Source organism: Lytechinus variegatus, chromosome 13 (genome assembly GCF_018143015.1).
Source record: "Lytechinus variegatus isolate NC3 chromosome 13, Lvar_3.0, whole genome shotgun sequence".
Lineage (NCBI taxonomy): Eukaryota > Metazoa > Echinodermata > Echinoidea > Temnopleuroida > Toxopneustidae > Lytechinus > Lytechinus variegatus.
Window position 1 is genome coordinate 34,169,749 of NC_054752.1, and position 22,960 is coordinate 34,192,708.

Here is a 22,960-nt window from a genome sequence, read left to right on the forward strand (position 1 = left end):
CTAATTTTGCTGGATAGTGATCTCCTTTTCTTACCATTGTCCTCCAGACTTCACTGAGACTTCTATATATCAATTTGTTTATTTTGAGGGAGGGGATGGCCAGGTTACATTTCTTTTTCTTTTAAAGAAAATGTATTTCTCTCCTCCATTTTGTTACGAGGAGAACATATCCCATTCTATTTTTGTGAAAAAGAAGTTTATGATTCGTCATAGAAAGAGAGACCTTAATTAATTGCTATCCATTCCTCAATCTTCAATCTCCATGTGTGTGTTATAACCATTTGGTTTTAATGATGTTCATGTTCGGCCTCCGTTGCATATTCGGGTAGATTTGTTCCGCGGTGACGGTAAAATCCTTTCATTACCCTCTCGATGCGGGCGTGCTTGCGTGTCGTCTTCTCAAACGGGGGTCGATGGCCGTATGCTGAAGAGGAGAGAGCTGGAACAGCTTTGGCGGATTCCTAAGATTAAGATGGAGATTACATGAAGATGAAACAATACTTTTACGTAAACATATGACAGGTTGATGTATTGATTTGTTGAAGAGACGGTTGAATGAATCGCTTTCAGTAAAACCATGTACCTTTTCCTTCTGTCTTTTTCCCCCTTTAGTTAATATCAATTCAGTTTGGGGTAATGGTTAGCAAGATTTATCAAAACTCTAACCCCAACCTCTATTCACTGATGACATCAGCATCATCATCATCATCACCACCAACATCATCATCACCACCATCCTCCTCCTCATCATAATCACCATCATCATCATCACCAACACCATCATCATCACCATTATCATCATCATCATCATCGTCATAAATCATCATCATCATCACCATTATGATCATCATTATTATCATCACCATCATCATCATCACCATCATCATTATCATCATCACCATTATCATCATCTTCATCATAATCATCATCATCACCACTAACATCATCATCATCATCATCATCACCACTAACATCATCATCATCATCACCATTATCATCATCATCATCACCATTATTATCATCATCATCACCATCATCACCACCATCATCATCATCATCATCATCATCATCACCACCATCATTGTCATCATCATCACCACCATCATCATCATCACCATTATCACCACCACCATCATTACCATCATCATCATCATCATCATCATCATCATCATCATCATCATCACCACCACCACCACCACCACCATCATCATCATCACCAACGTCATCACCATCACAACCAACATCACCATCATCTCCAACATCATCATCATTATCATTATCAGCAGCATCAATCATCCTCCTCATCGCCACCACAACCATCATAAACTCGTTTTTTATATCTTCATAATCAGTCGCATTCATCGTCATCGTCATCTTATTTCTCTTCATAAGATTGTATACCTCGTCATGTACATTGAGTCCTCGTGTATGTTCACGATCGTCTCTATGTATCTTACTCTGGTAGCCATGCTTCACGTGGAAAAGACGATCGTAAGTTGAGTTTGGTTCGTGCTGGAGAAAATTTAAGATATAGAAATTAGCACAAAGGGCCTCAAAGTCAGTATCAAGACCTTGGTCTTGTTCTAGCGCACAAGTCAATCCTCTACAAAGCACCCCCTCCATGCCTCCAGAAAGAAATTAATTGATAGATATTGATAAACTAAAAAGGGAAGTTATTGTAATCTTTACTTCATTAGTTTCCACGGGCCATTGTGCTCATCCGTTTTTCCACCCCCCCTCCTCCATTAGAAAGTGGATGATGCAGGTCATGAGTTTTCTTGTTATTAGTAACGAATGGGAATTTTATATCAAATAATCTTTAGGCATGTTAGGGATGAGATGTCCTTTAACAAAGTACGGAAAACTCGTACATTATGTACTGTACTTTCAGGTATAAAACATGCAACTGAATCATGGAGTTCATTCGACATCCGAACAGAATGATAAGAAACCTATGATACAGCATGATAGCGAGAATAAATAATTTTACTATCTTACCTTTTTATGATTGTTGAAGTAAGTGATTTCTTCCTCTCCTTTCTCATTGGATGTTTTATGATTTCCGCTTCCTTTCCATATCCCTGATTTATCTCCTTTGATAGCTATATGACTCTTCTTTATTCGCTGCTCTCTCTACGATAAGAATTTTACAAAAGCAAATGTCAATTTTGTACAATATGTATAATCATGGCAGCAACATAAGAAAATATATATTTATAATATGGCACGATGATATACATAGTCCGACTAGATTCCCCTTCCATGGCCCGACAGATGGTAAGAAAGCCATTCAGCCAATGAAAATCAAGGAAAATTGTCAGATCCAACAGGTTGTCAGACAAACATGTTGATACGATTTGTGATTTTTTTCATTCGAATGTAAGCCCTGTTGAAGCACGTTAAAAGAGGATTACGGGGGAGTGTTTCATCAATACTTTTGTCCGACAAGTTTTATTGGTTTTGTTGTTGGAGCGTTTTGGCCCAGTGGATTAGTCTTCGGACTTTGAAACAGAGGGTCGTGGGTTCGAATCCCAGCCATGGCGTAATTTCCTTCAGCAAGAAAATGATCCACAATGTGCTGCACTCAACCCAGGTGAGGTAAATGGGTACCGGTAGGAAGTAATTCCTTAAAAAGCTGTGTGCGCTATGAACGCCTAGCTCAGCTGGGTAATACAGGAGCGCCTTGAGCACCTAACAAGGTGGATATGTGCGCAAAATAAAAACCCTATTGGCTGAGAGGCAATGTTACCATGGTAACTGTCGGATAAAACGGGAATTGTCGAATCAATCTTTCAAGAAGTCCTTTCATGAAACGCTCCCCGGAATTTCACACATCGGTGATTCAACTGAATTTATTTATTTTATTTATATTTGAAAATAAAGAAGGCATAAGGCAAACAAGAAAACGAGTCTATAATAATTGTATAACAGGAACGTATATAAATATCAACGACAAAGAATACATGCGTAAGTTTATTTGAATAAAAAAAAAAGCAAAAAACAAAGCAAAACGTAAACAATGAAATAGTCTTCTAAAAGTAATAAATTATAATAATGCACACGTACGAGACCGACAATGAAATTCTGGAAAAAATACTAAAAAGAAAAAAATTAAAAAGAGATAGTTTTTAGAAAGGTTGAGTGATGACTCACTCCAACTATTTCGACCCAAAGGAGTTTTTGTTGCTCTGGGGTCTGGTGGCTTAGTCCGTAATTTGACATTCCCTTTCCTTCACCAGGGTAAGACATCTTCGCAAATCGCTTATTCAACCACTGTTTCAACCTCAAAATATCATGTACAATGCTGATTTGTCGTAAATCGGCTGCTATCCCGTTTATTTTTGCTTTTTAAATTTGTATTGTTATAGGTCCTATATATGAATTTGTCTTGGGTTAATTTGTAAATCCATGGTTGCGCGGGAGATATTTACGTCACAATGCAGTGCGCGAAATATGCAGCCATTTGCAGACTCCTATGGTCTTTGTTTCGTCACAGCATATTTTTTACGCATGCGCAGTACATGAGACTTGTCTTGTGAATACATACACATCAAATAAGTTCATCCAATGAAGAAAAACAAAACATTAGAATCGAAGGGGAAGAGAATAAAGAAGAAATAGAAAAAGGAAACAACCCATCAGCAATTTCAGTCTATGTCATAAAGCTTTACCTATTAAGCATGCATTCAACACTGGTCAAGACAAAGTTTTATATAATTTATATAAGATTAAATAAAACCCCAACACAATAATCTAAAAAAATGATGTACCCAATGAGACAAATTAATAGAGGCCTAAATAATTATAGCCCTACTAAATTACCCTCCCCCCAAAAAAATGCAATTCGAAAGCAGGGGGTTCAGCCATTACCATGGGCGGAAATCTTTCCCCAAAGGCATTGGCGGCGGAAGCCAAAAATTTTAGGAGGGGACAACCAAAAATTTTTTGAGAAGCCAAAAAAAAAAAAAGGTTCTCAACCCAAAAATTTTAGGGGGGACGTAGGAAAATAAATTGACAAGCAAAAAAAAAAAAAAAAAAAAAAAGTCATCAACAACAAATTTAGGGGGGGGACCGTCCCCCCCCCCCGCTTCCGCCGCCTATGCCCAAAGGTAGGGGGGAACAAGGGCCTGGAAAATTTGACAAGCAAAAAAAAAAAAAGGTTTCACCAAAAATGTAAGGTCATCTAGTCCAAAATACATGTATTATTTGGATTGTGATCATTAAAGACCAAAAATAGTAGGGGATTGTGTCCCCCTACTATTTTTGGTAGGGGGACACGTCCCCCTGTCCCCCCTGGGATTTACGCCTATGGCCATTACCCCGCCCCCCCCCCCACCAGGGGCAACGGTTGACAATGACAGAAAACTAATTGTGATACTTTACTCATCTTATATACAGATCAATCGGTTTAACACTAAGCAAGCTGAAAATGATTGGTTCATAAATTGACCACCGATCCATTTATTGCAACATTTTCATGGGTTTGACTCGAAACGTCAAACACAGCTGTACTTAATAAGCAGATGCAAAAATTAATAAATATAATGAATAAAATAATAAATAGATAAGAATTTTAGGAACTGGGTCAAGATATTGAATAGATTGGTGTAAGGGTGTCCTTATGATATTCAAGGAGTAGAAAAAAAAGACAGAGGAGAAAATATGGGAAAATGTAGGATAAAGAAAGAAAGGGCACAAAAGAGACGTAATGCCATGTACACTGTAAAAACTGTGGTGTTAAAACTGACACCAATTGGTGTTAATAGAGGACCACACCCTGAGGTGTTAAAATAACACCCTAGAGATTGAACATAACACAAAAGAGTGTAAATGTAACAACCATAGTTGTTGTATAATAACACCTATAGGTGTTAGTCTAACACCACCAATTTAACACTGGTGTAAAATAACTGGTGTGGTCCTCTATGTACACCGGTTAACACCACAGTGTTTGCTGTGTACGTCCTTGATTTTTCCCGTGTAATTCAATAAAACAAAAGGGGCTAGATCACTCCTATTCGGTAGAATAACAAAAATTGTTAGTTTAAGGAGAAGAAAAAGAAGAAGAAAAAAAAAAAACGACGAAGAAGAAGGGGGACGAGGAGGGGGAGAAAAGGTTGCTTTTCCGACCCGACACTTAATATCATCCCACCTATTCATTGTCATAATGTCCACTAGATGCCCGGAATAAATATTCATAACGTCCTTGTCTAATACTCTCATAGGAATGCTCGCTCACTTTATCATGTTCATGGTAAGGCTTAATGCTCGCCGTAAGCAGGACTAATTGGTGATATTCTTTTATCCCATATCAAAAGACGGGAGAAACAGGGAGGGAGGGGGAGGGGGGGGGGGCTAAGGAGGATGATGAAGACGGAACGAGGATGGTAGGGAGGGTGGGAGGAGAAGGAGAGAGGTAGAGTTAGAAAGGGAGAGAGGGAGAGAAAATTGGGTACATAGAGGGAGACTAAAAGAAACTGAGTGTAAGACGAATGAATAAAATTGTACGAAAATGACAAAAAAATAAGACGTTATTTCCCCGTTATTTCTTTCGGTGTACCTAACACTATCTCACTTGTCCATCAAACAAATACCCCCCTCGCCTTCCGATATCACACCCACAATAATACTTGAGTTGATCCCCTTTTAACTTTTAAGCCAGTGGTTGAAGGTCTTAATTTGAAATTGATAGATGAACAAAATGAAAATGTTTTATTCATTGTCTGCGCTACTTGACAGTTGTACAAGAAATCATTTCTCTCATCTATCATGCCTTCATCGATGAATTTGCCTAGAATTTCGAATTCGATAAATATATTTTTTTCACATGATCATGGAATGAAACCTCACCTTATTTTTTAGGCAATCCTTACAGCCAGAGTTATAAGATCGGGAACGTCCTAAACAGCCTTTGTCTAAAAATAATCGGAAGTGAATGCAAGAGCATGGCTAAGGATGATTTTACAGATAGTATTCAAACAGGTTATTATATTCGACCTCTCATTAAAACAGGTACACGTTTTAAAATGTTGACCTCATTTTGATAACTATCGAACTGCAGTTAGTTAAACATTATCCTTTATAATAGAATTCTGAATGCACATCTGAGAGACTGTACAAAATCAAATATACCTCATAAAAAATAGTTACAATGATATATACTGCGTCCATTCTTTCCTTAAAAGTGCACATAAACCTTTATAATGAATTAATTAGAAGTAAGTGCATCGTGTTCATTAGGCTTCATTAGAATAATCACGTCTGTGATATTATATGCGCTAATTGACATCCACTTGTGATCAAGAGCATTAAGGCTAGCCCGCCTTAAAGTGCAATGGAGAAAATTTCTTGAAAGCCGCAATGCCATTGGTTCCCACAGCCATGAAAACTCTTTCGCTAAATATAAATAAGAAGGGCTTACAACCTTGGGTGAAAGGAAAAGCAAGGGATATATTTATAGCAGTAGGCTTAAACTAACTTATAAGCAAAAAAAAAAAATTAACACGATTTACTACCCCCACAGGACATTCTGTAAATTTCATTACTATTTTGCCATTCATCGGAAAACTAATTATTTTGAACCACACCATTTTATTTTAGATTCTACGAGATATGCCATTAACAAAGATAATAATAATAACGGTATATTTACCGAGGGTAGCCACTTCAGTTCCGAAAACTGTTCTCCCAGCGGGCCCTGCTATCATTATTACCCGGGCTAAGCTAAGCTACCTATATTCGGTGCACACAGCTTTTTGAGGAATTATTTCCTGCATGCCGGTACCGATTTACCTCACCTGGGTCGAGTGCAGCACACTGTGGATGAATTCCTTGCTGAAGGAAATTACGCCATGACTGGGATTTGAAGTGTAGAGTGTAGATAATAGATGTAGGTAGATGAACTGATGAAATTATTTTCATGGAACTCTTCATCTTCACATGACAAACTAAAATAAAATGAAAAGGTAAAGGAGTCAGCTAACCCTTTGTCACGTGACATGCTGGATCTCCTTAAAGGTCAAGTCCACCCCAGACAATGTTGATTTGAATAAATAGAGAGAAATCAAACAAGCAGAACGCTGCAAATTTCATCAAAATCGGATGTTGAATAAGAAAGTTATGGCATTTTAAAGTTTCCCTTATTTTTTCACAAAAAAGTGATATGCACAACTCATTGACATGCAGATGAGTCGGTCGATGTCCATCCCTCTCTATTTCTTTTGTTTTTTATTGTTTGAATATTTTATTTTTTTTACAGATTTGACAATAAGGACCAACTTGACTGAACCATATATAGTATTAATCAATGCTAATTCTACATGTTCAGGGAGGAATTAATCGTTGTTTCACTTGACAATGAGGGCAAATCAGAATATTTCATATAATAAAATGCAAAAGAAATAGTGAGTGGATAACGTCATCAGTCTCCTCATTTGGATACCGACCAGGATATGCATATAACTGTTTTGTGAAATTAAGCGAGACTTTAAAATGTCATAACTTTGTTATTTTACATCCGATTTTGATGTAATTTTCAGTGTTATGCTTTTGTTGGATTTTTTCTTTTTATTCAAATCAACTTTTTGGTGGGGTGGACTTGTCCTTTAATAAATATGTTCATCTTTAAAAACAACGGACACCTCCCCCAGCCCCGCAATATACCACTGACCCAATAAAACGCACTTCTTCATACATCCTCCTCCTTGAAGCTAAGTGGATGTTGTTAGACCACAGTCAGACCAAATGAATGGCACTCTAATTACTACTTTGATGTCAAGTAAAGAGATATCTAATGCACTTTATTACAGATGTGGGAGTGGTTCTCTATGTACACTAGGAAAGGTTAATGGAACACCGCTCAGGAGGTGGCCTATATTTACCAAGAGGTACACCCCCGTAACCCTGAATTCGACGAAGAGTAACGTATACAGTCATGTACTTGGTAAACGTATTTTTGGGGTACGTTTTACATTTTGTTAACGAAATCCTGTCGTCTGCCTTCTCGTATCTGATGTCGGGGATGGGGGGGGGGGGATCTCTCGCAAGTCATATAAAGTCATATACAACGGACATCTGTGAATTTATATTTTTGCAATATTTTCTCTTGCATTAGTGATTGGTAAACGCATTAGTACGAAATTTACCCCTTTTCGATTAATAAGCTAATATATAAAAAGAATAACTATTGCATTTCATCAACATAAACATGTTGACTATGATATTTTGGTGTTCAGTTTAATAAGCGTATTTTTTTTCTCACATAAGTTGCTTTTTTATGGAAATGAAACAAACAAATTAGAACTAATAGAATACCACAATAATTAATGTCACCCATCGCCACGAAACATTAGTTTGTCAAGAATATCATCACTTAATTTGAAATTTTAATCACGTAATTCCTCAGGTTAATTTATTTTTATTGAAACTTTAATAAAATTGTTACTTCTTCTTAATTTCATCATCGAATTAAACGAAATTATGTACTAATGGACATACCTCATGTTTCTGAGTTAGATTAATTAAAATGAGACCTTTGATATTATATTTCATTAGCAACAACTAATTACAGTTATGTTTAGTTCGAAGATGAATTCAAAACAAAATGCTTGCTGTATGTGACACATCATAGCGAAGGTTGTTGAATGTGAACCGTCATGCCCATCTCTGCATGGAACAGTAATTCGATGCATTCTCGCAAGCTTGCATGTCGACTTGTAAATATTGTGACATGCTGTGTAATGTATGTGCATGATATTTACGTAAAAGAAAACACCATTAGCCAGCTTGTCTCCCGCCTGTTTTGAGATGTAACGCTGTGGAGTGACGTGTTAAATTAGCGGAAACTACTCGTGTGTGTTCGAGCCTTTTCTCTAAACCTCACTATGTTTGATCCAATTAATTTACTCTATTTCTTTTCTTCTCTACCTCCATCATTGTTTATTAAACCCCTTCCACAGCGGGACCTCCTTTCCCTAAAAAAGGAAATAAATATATAAAGAAAAAAGTGAAAGGAAAGAAATAAGAACTAAATACAAAGATGTTTCTTCACGTTCAAGCAAGAGCTTCATATGCTTGTCTGTTTTTAATCATTTATGCTTCCGTTTTAGTTTTTTTATTATTTTTTTCGAATGTGATTCACCCCATTCTTTTCAACATTTTCTTAATTTGAAAAGTTCCCGTTTAAGCCGACCACCATTCCTCCCTCCTGTCTCGTTTTTCATCATCCTCTCTACCTTCTATCCTTTCCCCTCCCCCTTTTCTTTCATTCCGGTGTTCTTTCTAATGTTCGCTTCAAAGAATTTCTATCAAGAAGGGGCGCGCCCGGGTGGTGCTACAGGGGACTCGGGGCAAGGGTCGACAACCCCTATGATTTTTCGAGAAGCGAAGGGAAAAACCTTGAAAAGGGAAGAACAATGAACATAAATGATAGATGGGAATCAGTGGGGTATAGGTGCTGCAATTCTATTATCTAGTTATAGTTAAAGGACAAGTCCACCCCCAACAAAAACTTGATTTGAATAAAAAGAGAAAAATTCAACAAGCATAACACTGAAAATTTCATCAAAATCGGATGTAAAATAAGAAAGTTATGGCATTTTAAAGTTTCGCTTATTTTCAACAAAATAGTTATATGAACGAGCCAGTTGATAGAGTTGATGACATCACTCACTCACTATTTCTTTTGTAAATTATTATATGAAATATCTTTATTTTCTTCTCATTATCATGTGAAATGAAGCTTCATTCCTCCCTGAACATATGGAATTCCATTATTCTAACATTTTGTGCTTCAGGCAAGGAGGTCCTAATCGTCAAATTCGTAAAAATTGGAATATTGTATAATTCAAACAATAAAAAACAAAAGAAATAGTGAGTGAGTGACATCATCGACTCTCTCATTTGGATGTAACTGGCTCGTTCATATAACTATTTTGTTGAAAATAAGCGAAACTTTGAAATGTCATAACTTTCTTAATTTACATCCGATTTTGATGAAATTTTCAGCATTGTGCTTATCTGATTTTTCTCTATTGATTCAAATCAACATTTTTTGGGGTGGACTTGACCTTTAACAATGGAGTATGATTGCCCCCGTTTTTATGAAAATGCATTTGCCCATGCATCCCTGGTCTATAAATCCTCGTTTCCGCTCTTGATAACAAATGAAAGTTGTATAAGAGATTTGCAAACATATAAAAATAGAGCATCCGCTTGTATGACTATTATCATTAAAAGAAGTTAACATGGTTAATGTGCAGTCATTTTAATAATTAGTCACACTGCTGAAAAATGCTCTTGAACGAAAGTGGTTTACGAATCGTTAAATCAATAAGAAGTTATATTTGGAACAAAACGAAGTCAAAGTACTAGCTTCTTGACGCCACTAAATCGAAATATCTCAATACCTTTTAGGCTAACAACTAACAAATTAAAACCTCTGATTCCTTTATCGACTTCAAGACAGTAAAAATCGGCTAAGAAAATAAAAGGGTATCTTTTCTTTCTTCCCGAATTCCATAGTACGCTCCATGGGTCGTTCGAACTGTTTGTTCATGGTATTTATATTGCCTAGTTCTTTAGCCTATATCTCTCATGTTAGCTGAAGGCTAAGTATTGGCTTTTGAAGGAAACTGAACCCACGAGTGGTTCAGAGGAGGAGGGATGAATGAGGATCGAGTTTCTGGCTGGTTACCGGGAGGGAAGAGGGTTAGCGTTTGCTTTCTCCGCCAGTTATTGTGTTAAGGTGAATGGTCACGTCTGTTTGAAGTTTGGCGCCGTGTTTAAAACGTCTTAGCTGCATCATGTGCCTCAGTCACATCAGTAGACCCGATTGCAGACTGAGCAAATCTATTACGTTATTACCGATGGCAATAGCATCGGTCGGTTTGGCGTCGGTTACGCCTGTTGTGACTGCAGCATCACCGTGAGCATCACCGTGAACATGAGTGAGAGGGAGATTCCATCACAGTGCATCATGGTCGTCAAGATATTGAGATACCTAGAAACAAATATTTATTTTACCTTCATAATTTCATTTTGGATTTTTTTACGTCAATATTCATTCATAGATTTTATTTTAGTTATTCTCATTACCATTTATATTTTAGTGTTATTACTATAACTTATTATCACTAATATTATTGTCATTATTTATTATTTTTATTATTTATTTTGTTATCATCATTATTATTATTACCGATAATTCTACCACAGGGTAGGATAGTAAAGTTTTATAGACTGCCTTACAAAGATTAATTGCATTTTAACAAACTTCATTCTTAGAAAATATGAATAAATTGACCATGTACCTTCAATGAACAAATAAGTCCTTTATTTTGACAATTCCTTGCAGAAATCAACGAAGAAAAGATATCCTTAAATCAGTAAAATAAAAAAAATATAATGAAGTTACATCCCACTTTGATAATGTATATGTAGATAATAATTATTATCATAATGATAATTTCATCATTGAAGAAAAATAATTAAATATATTTCTTTTCCTGTAGGAAGAAAAAAATTAAGGTATTCCTTATTTTGAAGAAAACAAAATTGACTTATAACGCTATCTTATATAAGTTTCATGGGTCGACCTTTTTTTAAAGGAGCTATGAAGGATATGCTATGATAGTGTTTTTTGTGTTCTCCACGGGGCTTATTTGTACTACCATGAATAGGGCCTCCATCTTGTCACTAAAATAACAATTTGGCCTGGAACTGTTTCTTTTCAAAATAAGCAACAAGCCATGAACTACAAAAGTGCTCTCTTCTTCGGCAACACGATACCACCAAAACAAATAAAAGTGATATACATGTTTTTTGTAAAATTTAACACTATGGATGAGGTTCATATTTCTGATCCTTAAGATAATGACGTCACTAAGTCATCGAGGTTGCGCCAACATGCTAAGAGGATGCTTGTTGGCTTGTTAAATATACTATTGCTGAAAATGAGAGCAAATGCTCTCGACGCCTTCTGATCTTCACTTCTTCTAAAACTATAGGGAAATTCAGCTCTAATAACATGTAATATCAACCATTGGAGCTCATTAAGGCATGACTCTTGTACAAGTGGGAGGCCTGCATCATGGGGTATCTATGGGGGTGCCGCGGTGGGATATGGCCATGAAAATCTGTCAAGACGATGGGTTGGACGCCAGAGAGAAAAAAAACATGTTAAGTGTTTAAAGATATACTTGATCCAATCTGACTTCGTTTGGATGTAAGAGAACAAAATACTATATGGATTTGAAATACTGAATATTGAATTATTGCCAAATTCCGAAACTTATCGCGCGGGAAGATATTCAGTCCAATCCTTTCCTCAAGCAGTGCTATTTCTTCTTGTCCACCCCCGTTTTTTGTGACTTTTCTCATTTGACTTATTGAATTAGAGGATACTTGAGTATAAATGAATATTCTGAATTGGTATCAGAATGGATATTTGAAATTTGAAATACCGAATTTCTTTGTTTTGAAATATTTTGGGCACATTTTCAAGCGATTTGTGTACACTTCTCCCTTCTATAGCAAAATATAGATGTGAGGAAAATAATGGAGGGAATGTCTTTAATTGTCACACTTGCCATTTGCTAGATGTGCATGCATGTCGAATTTCTTGGAGAAAATTAAATGAACTGACTCAATGCTTTTACGTTTACATCTGGCGCAAAATTGAACAGATCTTAAGAAAAGCTGAAATTATGTATTTGCTAGATACAATTTGGTAATTTTTCAAATTTTTATCTTCCCCTATAAGTCTTATATCATCAATATTGATTTTAGGTATGATTAATCTCCTGCTCGGTCATTTCGCTTCCTCGCTTGTGTGTAAATATGATTTTAAGCACACCCTCGCCCAATCTTTCTAGGGGAAAAAACTTGTTTGGGGCACTAGAAGATGTTTGAGGACCTCCTTGAAGGGAAACCTTAGCCAGTGTATTTAGTTGCATTCATTTTGAATTCCGTTTTCTCTGAACTTTAACCAGCACTATGAAATATTAACCTCATCTTATGATGCATAATTCAAACATGAAGAGGAAGGAGATTTTGTTTCACTGCTAGGAAATGAAATTCAAAATTTACTCTAGTTATGAGAAGTATATAAGAGAGAGAATTATATTCAGATGTATTGATGCCTTTTTATTGTGTTGGGAAAGACTTTTATGATTATGAAAAAGGATAAAAAAACATTGTGTATAAATATTCTATATGGGCAAACAAATGCTGTGATTTTAATTATTCATGTTTTAACGGTGCATGTATGAGGATGTGGGTGTTGAAAAAAATTATGTGTGTGTGTGGGGGGGGGGGGGGGCGGGGTGGCTCGTATAGATCTTCTACTGGGTTTAACCGACTAACCATGCTAACCGGGACGCCGGACAATTGAAGATGCCCTAGATTCAGAGAACCCTGCAAATTAATGCCTTTCACATGCTAGCTGTTTTATAACAAAACTAAAAAGCTTAGCCGGAGTAATAATAATAGCAGGGCCCGCTGGAAGAAGTTTTCGGAACTGAAGTGGCTACCCTTGGTAAATATACCGTTATTATTATTGATATTATTACTATAATTAGTATTATTATTAAATCGCAAACGTCCCTTATGACCAGTTAAGCCCCAATTTTATGTGTAAGCAGGGGGAGGGGGAGGGTGCATGTAGGAAGTGTCCTCAATTTGCGGATTATAAGATGAGCCCAGTTAATGGAACCTTCTTGATTAAATAACAAAAATGTCTAGTGTATAACACCTCGCACACAGACGTCCCCACTTTGAGGGTAACATAAATAATTTGTCCCCATTTGAATGTGCCTATATTCATTATGTTCATGTGTGCTATAAGGGAGAAATGTCTTAGTATCTACAATTTTAAAAATCAATAAAAAATATTTTTGGGAGGGTGAATTGTTCATTCAGGAGTATGACATTGAATTAGAAAATAACATGATTGGATACTACAATGAGGAAATGAGAAACACTGTCGAAACAAGTAATGGTTTTATCAAATAAATTATTTTCATTTATTAAAATCAAGAAATGTTTCTAATATTGTTCGTTATTACTAAAAAAATGTCCACAGAATTAAACAATCATATAAATCCACAAAGGTAAAATACTTCTCAGTACAAATTCAATATTATATATAAAAATCATCGTTAAAAATGTACCTACGAATTAATATCTATTTTCAAAACCGCAACATGAGAAACAATACAATTGCAATCGTAAATCTCAAATGCATTTCATAATGCAAAAGAGTAATGTACTAAAGAAATAAAAAAAAACAATATATTGTAAATCAGATAAATATAAGACGGGAAATAGGGGGACAAAGAGAGACAGAAAGAGAAAGAGACGGGGGAAGGGACAAGGACGTGAAGTAAACGCCTACATAGACTTGAAGTCAGAGGCCTCATACATACGATCCGACAACGACCCGATTTTTTTAAAACAAATGTGATTAAAAATGAGATTTCAAGCAAGTGAAATATATGATTTAAGTATGGAATGAAACTAAACTTGAAATAATAAATCATGCTTTGTTGCAAGCTTTGGGGGTAGGAGTAAATTCAAATCCTCTTCAAAATAATCGTAGTAGATGCCAGATGTCACTACGAGCTACATGGTAGTCTGTAATTTCTATTTCATTAGTGATACCACATTCGTAAAATTTTGGGTTGGGCTTTCTTACTAAATCATACTCTCATTTTTCCTCATAAACAGAAAAGTAACAGAGTGTAATATGCTTCGGGCTGAACCCCAATTTCTCTGTAGTGGCCATGCGCACACTTTTTTTACGTGTAGACATGGTAGATGTGCGTTCTTTGTGTGTGCCAAAAATCATTATCCAGGCAGCGAGTAAGTGAGAAGGGAAAAGATGTAGGGACTATATGAGATGTGTGGAAGAGTGTTTCGGAGAAAGAAAATAAATGTAAAACTGTCAGGGTTTTGAAACTAAGTTTGAAATTTCATTTATACTTAGAAAATCCTCAAAATACCAATGACAAATAGGCCTATACATGTTCATCCCTTATTTGCTCAAATATATGTATTCACACAATATACACACAATTTAAATCAATAAAACTCAAGCGAAGTTACATTGACCGATTCACAAAATACAAATACTATCTGGTGAGGAATTTATGCCGTTTTTCACAGATGAAATCCCTTTTTTAGTTGTCGGTCAAACCATGGTCAAACTGATACCTGATTACAGATTACAGACCGACCCTAGAATTCAAATCGGAATTTTTTGACACTCATCCAACAGTTTGATTTAAATAATGTAATAATTTCATTCCTTTTTCAAGTTAAGTACCACTGTTATCTAAGTAAACAACGAGTTTCTTTTCGGCTTATACTCAGCACTTGAGCGGTTACTTCGTTTCATGGCGTCTATCTTTCCTACGGCAAATGGACGAGTACAAGAAGATTGATATTATTACTGGCATGGGACGGCGTTCATCTAGGAAGCCACAAGGCCGATACGTTACACGTTCATTAAGAATCCATTTGCGCAATAAGAACATATCAGATTATATGGTTTCTGAATGATTGGAGATTTGATAAAAAAACTAGGTCCTGACTTAATTTTGAGCTTGACAAGATTTGACATTGGACAAACAGAACAATCAACTCTTCAATGAATGATTGTGTCTTTAAGATGGTCGTCCGACAAATCTTTGCTAAATCTGCAAAAGAGCCGCCGCTATACGACTAAAAATTCTCGTGTGTAGACCAAAAGGGATGTTTCTTCTGGGGCCCGTTGCAGAAAGAGTTGCAATCAATCGCAACTCTAAAATTCACGCGCAACGTGATTTTTAACCAATCAACAGCGCGCATTAGGGACTTGCGATTGATTTTTTGACTTGCGTTTAAACGCAACTCTTTCTGCAACGGACCCCTGAACCGGGGGGGGGGGGGCACTTCCATTCACGAGTGGATACCATGCGCAACCATTGGGTCTCGAAAAGCACCCTAAACACGTAATTTCCATATTCTGAAAATGCACCCCTTAACAAGTATTGGCATGTGAATTTATGTTACAAGTAAGTCTGCAGAGTGTAATGGGTGTGTGTGTGTGTGGGTTTGGGTGCTTCTGTGTGTTTGTGTGTTCCTGATGAGGATTGGGACTTTTAAAGGTTTATTTCTTGTATATTTTAAATATTATGCATTTTATAATGTGTATGTATTTTGATTAACAGGGCCCAATTGCAAACCAGCTTTTTATCTTTGTTAATGTTTTTATCGTGTACAGCTGAATTGGTCACCCTGTATAAAGATGTGAAATAAATAAATAAATAATAAATAAAATAATAAAACCTACCCTTAACAAGTATTGGAAACAAAACGATACTCTTGGCCAGAGGCGTCGATCATGGGGGGGGGGGCGATCGCCCCACCAATGAAAATATTGGGGGGGCAAACATATAGTTTTGCCCCCCCCCCCCCCAATAATTCCGCATGTGCAAAAAAATAAAATAAGATTGCAATGTTACACAGAAATCAGCAAGCGAGACTGAGATACACAACTCATTCTTTATTTAAACTCGTGCTTAAAATGTCCGATTTTCATATTGGAATATATTTAAAATTTTCAGCTCGCGCTTCGCGCTCGCATCATTTCTATAGCAAAATCCTTATTTTTCATGATTAAATAGATGAACAGAATGACCCGTTTTCAGTTTTAAACCCCAAAAGAGTTCCCGCTTCGATTTGCAATAATCTTTTGTTGGATCGTATTTTATTTATCTTGTTCTTTATTAAAAACTCAATATTTTCAGATCGAAATACCCATCTTAATCATTGGTACCAAAAATGCTTAGACTATCAAGCCTTCAGGTCTCAGCTCGGTCTTTGCACTCGCATTATCTGTGTAGTGAGACATGTATTCTCATGAATTACTGCAAACAGTCCTAAACAGGCACCTTTTGTCTGTTAGCAGGTCAGTATATCAAAAAATTTCAGCTCGCGCTTCGCGCTCGCATTAATCTGTTGCTGAGATATGTACCTCTCTCTCTCTATATATATATATGTATGTATGTACATGTATGTATGTCTGAATATATTGCCTTTGGAAAGTTGATGATTTTTGCCCCCCCCCAATCTGAAAAATGGATTGACGCCCCTGCTCTTGGCAAATATTCCCTGAAATGAACCCCTAAACAAGTACAGGAATGTTTCATTGTTACGGGTCCTTCGGTCGTCTGCTTTACTTATTGGTTTAGTACGACCCCACATTATACACCTCGCGCAAATCGGACTCTAAACACGAAGTGTTGGGGGAAAAAGGACATCCTTTATAAAACATTTTAATTTTGTTTTATCATCCCCGCAAATTCGACCCTAAACACGTAATTTTCCTAGCGAAATAGATACCCTTTTTTCATTATTTTTGTGTTTTTGACACCCTTATCACGTTACGTACGTAACGTGCCCTATCGTGAAAAAGACATCCTTTTTACGTGTTTTTTTGGTCGCGCATGGTATCCACTCGTCAATGTAAGTGGCCCCCGGGCCCCTGAACTCTTTGCAATTACTACGGAGAAACTCTACAACGCACCCATTCCTTTGAAAATCTATGTCAAATCGCAATGGACAATGATGGAGAGCTGAGAGGCTTTTTCTGAAGTTGGGGGACTGGGACTGGGATACCAGTCCACCTACTTTCGACAAAAGCCTCTCAGCTCTCCATTGTGATTTTAAATGCATAAGTCCCGAATACGCACACTTGATCGGTTAAAATCAAGTGATAATATAGATTTGCCTATGATTGCAGCTTTCTACAACGGAACCCAGGACCCCGTAACACAAAGGTTAGCGATTAATCGCCAAAATTAATTTGGAAGAACAATTCCGATTGGTTCCTAGTCAGTCTATTCAGCGAAATGCGCATGCAACGATAATCTTGATAGGCCATTTCATTTAACCATTGATCGTTAGCCTTTGAGTTACGGATCCCATTTTTTTTTAATATCAAAAGACCGATGAAAAAGTATACGGTACACCCTTACCACGGTTCCAGCAAAATGTGACAGACTACATGTCTGTGCGTTGCTTTTTCTACCCCCCTTACATCTGGATGGTCTTGTCCCATCTCCACAATCTCATTACAATGTTCAGTAGCGCATGAATATATAAGAATGTCTCCTGCATAAAATATATACACTGTAAACTGTTCCATCTTAACCAAAATAACTAGTTTTATGCATAGGTGGCAATGGAATTCAAATGTATATCAAATCCTATTTACATAAAATTATATAAGTATTCATAGGCGAAGAAGTCATTGGAGTATGCTATCTTTGCCTTTCAACCATACTGTACTCATACTTAAGCCCCCATCACACTATTCTGAATCAGCAGGAATCAAACAGAAGCTGGAACGAAAAAAATATTTTAAAAAATCTAGAAATTTTTCGGAGGAACTTATGAATTCACCAAACTGGAGTTGAAATTCAGTAAATTGACCAGGTGAATCATCATACACTAGTCAAAATGAACAGCAATGGAGTCAGATTGATAATTTGTGCTACATTCTTAGACATTCTAGGCGCATTCTAAATATTCTGACTGCATTCTAAGTGCATTCGAAATATTAATTTTTTGTCATTTCTTTTGGCCGTCCCGAAGGTCATATTCAAAACATTCGAGGGGTAATTTCGAACGGTATTCGAAGAAGATTTAAATGACCAACTGGTGGTCGATAATAGTCATTTCATTCCGGCCAATTCTGCTTGATTCGGAATAAGTGTGATGGGGCTTATAAGGATTTATAAACTAGAAGACCGAACCCGATCGGCTCACTATGCTTAGGAATGGAAAGGATTTTAAGGTCTTAAATTTGTCATTTATAAAGATACAAATGAAATTGTCACAATTATAACAAAGCTTTCGTTCGACGTAAAACTGGTGCTGATCTCAAATCCTAAATGTAAAGGAGCATTTATGGATTTTTTTTGTACCTAGAAGGCATCCTAAATTGTTTAACCTTGCACCTATTAGGGTGCATTCATGTTTGGTGTTCAGGAGGTGCATTTTGACTTATTAAAAAATAGTACAAATATTCTGCACAACGAAAAATGTATACTTAGACTGGGAATTCCATAGTTTACTGTACAACCATGAGAAAACACTCTAAGAAACAAAAAATTATGTGCCATTTCAAACCCTTCAAACGCAATTCTTGTACTGCTCCCTCAACACGGATGCACCATTGCACCCTTTGACGCTTTTTGTGGTGTTGCATTTGTAGGGATGGTGGACAATTTGGGACCTTTCGCAATCATCACGGACGCTAGTATTAGGGTCCCCTAACACAAAAGTTAACGCTTAATCATACACTGGATTTTTTAAGATTGATTGTGCATTACAGTCAATAGAATCAAACGTAGAAAACTGCTCTACGATCAATTGCTAAGCTTTGTGTAACAGGGGGGTTACAGGCCTTACAAATCTGCTTTTCGTGTGCAAAATCCCTTTCCGCGACACCCGTAGCGCATACATGCATGTATATTTTACGACTGATGGCTGGAGATATTCAAATTGCAGGAACTAAAATACATTTATGACATGGAGAATAAAGTGGTTTTTCAAACAAATTGAGAACATATTGAGTGAGAAAAAACTTACTGAATGAAGGCTTAAATATAGATCATTACAGTCCATCGAATCGATATTACATTTAATGTGGATTATTGGTGGATCACTGGCAATTGATTTCATGGATAAGATCAACCTCTCCAGCCGAACATTTCGCATGCGTTGATAATGTACACATCATATGCGATACCTTTGAATTCGTTTCCTTTTGTTTCTTTTGTTTCTTTGTTTCTTTTGTTTACTCCTTATACACAAACGATATGCCTTTCGCACACGATGTGGGGCATTATGTTTAACATTCCCAGAAATGGGGATTAGATTCAAATTCCGGGGGGACCACTTCATTGATGAGTGGATACCAGGCACGACCATGGGGTTTCGAAAAGTACCCTAAACATGCTAAACAAGGAAGCAATTCTTTTCCAGATTATGAAAATGCATCTCTTAACAAGTATTTGGCTTGTGAAACCCTACAAGTATTGAATATATATTCCTTATTTCAGCATTTTTAAACATCGTTTTGACACCCTTATAACGTTACATAGGCCTATATACGTAACGTACCTGCCCACTCTGTCCCCTTTTACGGGTGGTCGCTACTGGTATCCACTAATCAATGGAAGTGGGCCCCCCGGGCGCCTCTCGAGCTCTAGGAGGAGTCAAATGTGGCTTTGGAAAGTCGTCCTCAATCGGATAAATCGCTGTTACCATAGTAGCAACCAGAATTTTGCACACGAAACGCATATTGAATGTTTCCGTCGCAGATGAGAAACGAAAAAAAAATCTCATGTCACACAATTTGCATTGCAGGACTGAGTTTTACGACCATTATGATGACGGGCCCAAAAAAGTCCCTTCCAAGTCAACTACCGTTGTAAATAGCGTCCGCGTCCTCAAACGAAAGGTCGGGAATGTGTACCTTTTGGACGCAAAATAAAATTGTTTCCTAAAACGAGCAAAATCGTACTTTTGAGGAATAAACTGGTATTTCTAGGTGTGAAGAGGAACAAAAAATACACTTTGCACCTTTTACCACTCCGGTTGCAAACTTTCTCTGACTTTTAATGCTTCTTCTTTGAAGATGGAATTCAAAAATGACAGCGCCAATCACCTATACAATGCCATAAACTTACTATACTGGTAAACTGCGTTCGGTTCTAATGAAATCATTGAGTGTTCTGAATAACATAGGCATCAAATTACCAACGTTTTAATATTTTTTCTTCTGGATGTTCTCAAATGAGACTCTAGAATGGTTTATTACCAAAGGGAAAATTCCAAAGGGAATTTACGTGTACGTATCACATTTCACAGTTGGTAACCATGAGTATAGCTTATCGTATTAATAATTTCTGATTCTGAGACCCCTATACGCTTCAGATGTGGAAGGTAAAATCCCAGTACTCCATATCCGTCAAGTGTTATATTTTTCTAAGCATTCTCACATCTATTGTTCTCATTACTAATACACTGTAAAAACTGTGGTGTTAAAACTAACACCAATTTGTGGTAATAGAGGACCACACCCTGAGGTGTTAAAATTACACCCTAAAGATTGAACATAACACCAAAGAGTGTAAATGTAACAACCAAAGGTGTTGTAATAACACCTATAGGTGTAAAAGTAACACCACCAATTTAACACCGGTGTAAAATAACTGGTGTGGTCCTCTATGTTCACCGGTTAACACCACAGTTTTTGCTGTGTACTCTCTAACATCTCTAATAATTCAGACTTTGCCTCAACAATGGAATCCGCAGCAACACATTACTCATTGTATCAATGGGCTTCTTCGCCAATACGTAGTTAGTGTTCGTGGTACAATAGCCACACACAAAATGGCGACACACCACTCATTACCGCTTTTCTCGTTTGGATGATTTTATGATATATTGCATAGTCACTTTGCAGCTTACGACTAGGAGAATGGCGAGGATAACGATGAGGACGAGAGCCTTGATGACCGCGAACGATGACACTGGCCAAGCTTCGTCTGATGTCACGTGACCGTCTGGGGTTGGCGTGAGGTCATGTGACGCACCGTCCGTGAACAAGGTGAAGTTTTCCGCGAAGCTGGAGTTTAGCGTCGACATATCCCAGTCGTTATTGCTACCTGGCGCACCTGCTGCGCCGGCAGGAGCGTCACTGACTGGAGGTTGATTCGCTGCAGCGGCGGCGAGGTACTGGACGGAAGGCGTAGGTAGCGGTTGCATGTCTGGAGAGCTGTGGGACGCTGATGCAGCGGCGGCTGAACTTCCGCGGGCAGCATGGCGGGCTAGCCGTCGTAAGAAGCGATCCATTGTTTGATGTAATGACATCCAAAACTGACAATTTGACTTCCCCTACCCCGATAAAACAACGTTACAACAATTTCAAAATCTGGACGTCGATTTCTTCCTTGTATTTCATTCAGTAACCTCAATCAAATTGTCTTTGATTGGGATAAAAGTTGACAAGAAATGAGCTGCTGAGCAACAGCTCTATTTTGAAGTGACACTTTGCAGAGGACCCTCCTTTGACTAAACGGTGTAGAGAAGAAAGAATTTGTCCTTTTCAACAGGGCTGAAAAAAAAGGAATCCCCTCTCAAACTCAAAGAGTGATGCTCTCAGGCTTGCATCGATATCTACCTAGGTGAGTCGTTGGTGGCAGTTCTGGTGAATCCTCAAATCATTGGTTCAATCTGAAATGAAAGAAAATAAAATAAGAAAAATAAATGACATATCCCAGCACATAATATATTAAGAAGATCAATAAAAGACATTCTCGAACTTCCAAGAACTTGTGATTTCAAATCTTGTCGGATTTGTCCTTGTAGGCCTACCGTTAAATCAAGCATGATGTTATATTCACAGTTTTCAATGCTAATGACTAAACGCGTCCTAACCAAGCGCCTACTCTTTGCGACGCCTAAGGATTAATAACTTAAAGAAGGTCCATTAAGTTTATCGAGTTTTATCCCATTTATCAACTTAAAAAAGGAAAGTTCGCATTGAAACTAGAATTGACAACCACTTGATTAAAGATGTCCGACCATAATTAATGAGAAACCATCACGGACATTATTTGCAACGACACATTGTTAGTAGAATTGTGATGAAGTCACAAATTGATGTTTTCATCATCTCGCAAAAACGACATCGCTCTTCTGGGTGACATTAGAGCCAACAAGCTCTTAATTAATTGAGGGGAGGATGTAGGTGATTTATCAGAGTCATACGTGAAAGAGGGTTTGTTTTACGTGACTTGGTGGTAATTAAGAGCAGAAAGGTGAAAACAACTTATGGGTGAAATAACGAGGGTCGTAGAATGTAAGTATCATTACTTGTTTGGTCTTGGTTTAAAAAAGAAATTGT

General features: G+C 37.1%; 2 protein-coding genes across 2 annotated transcripts; both read right to left on the reverse strand.

Moving 5' to 3' along the window:
• Nucleotides 1-241: 241 nt before the first annotated feature.
• LOC121426020 (uncharacterized protein C5orf49-like) lies at nucleotides 242-3,249 on the reverse strand. Its single transcript, XM_041622149.1, has 4 exons — nucleotides 3,154-3,249; nucleotides 1,999-2,133; nucleotides 1,402-1,512; nucleotides 242-461 (listed from the first exon to the last, which is right to left on the reverse strand). Exons 1-4 carry the CDS (start codon nucleotides 3,247-3,249, stop codon nucleotides 288-290), a joined length of 516 nt encoding a protein of 171 aa, XP_041478083.1. The 3' UTR covers nucleotides 242-287.
• Nucleotides 3,250-21,244: 17,995 nt separating this feature from the next.
• On the reverse strand, nucleotides 21,245-22,258 carry LOC121426527. The gene has a single exon (XM_041622868.1). It carries the CDS (start codon nucleotides 21,922-21,924, stop codon nucleotides 21,463-21,465), a length of 462 nt encoding a protein of 153 aa, XP_041478802.1. The 5' UTR covers nucleotides 21,925-22,258; the 3' UTR covers nucleotides 21,245-21,462.
• Between the last annotated feature and the right edge of the window lie 702 nt (nucleotides 22,259-22,960).

What these genes read in the sequence shown, in the direction of transcription:
- LOC121426020 (XM_041622149.1), bottom strand. Translation starts at nt 3,249, where the DNA reads ATGTCTTACCCTGGTGAAGGAAAGGGAATGTCAAATTACGGACTAAGC. An exon ending in ACTTCAACAATCATAAAAAG is followed by an intron (nt 1,513 to 1,998) that starts GTAAGATAGTAA and finishes AATTTTCTCCAG; the next exon opens with CACGAACCAAACTCAACTTA. An exon ending in GACTCAATGTACATGACGAG is followed by an intron (nt 462 to 1,401) that starts GTATACAATCTT and finishes TCTTAATCTTAG; the next exon opens with GAATCCGCCAAAGCTGTTCC.
- LOC121426527 (XM_041622868.1), bottom strand. Translation starts at nt 21,924, where the DNA reads ATGTCATTACATCAAACAATGGATCGCTTCTTACGACGGCTAGCCCGC.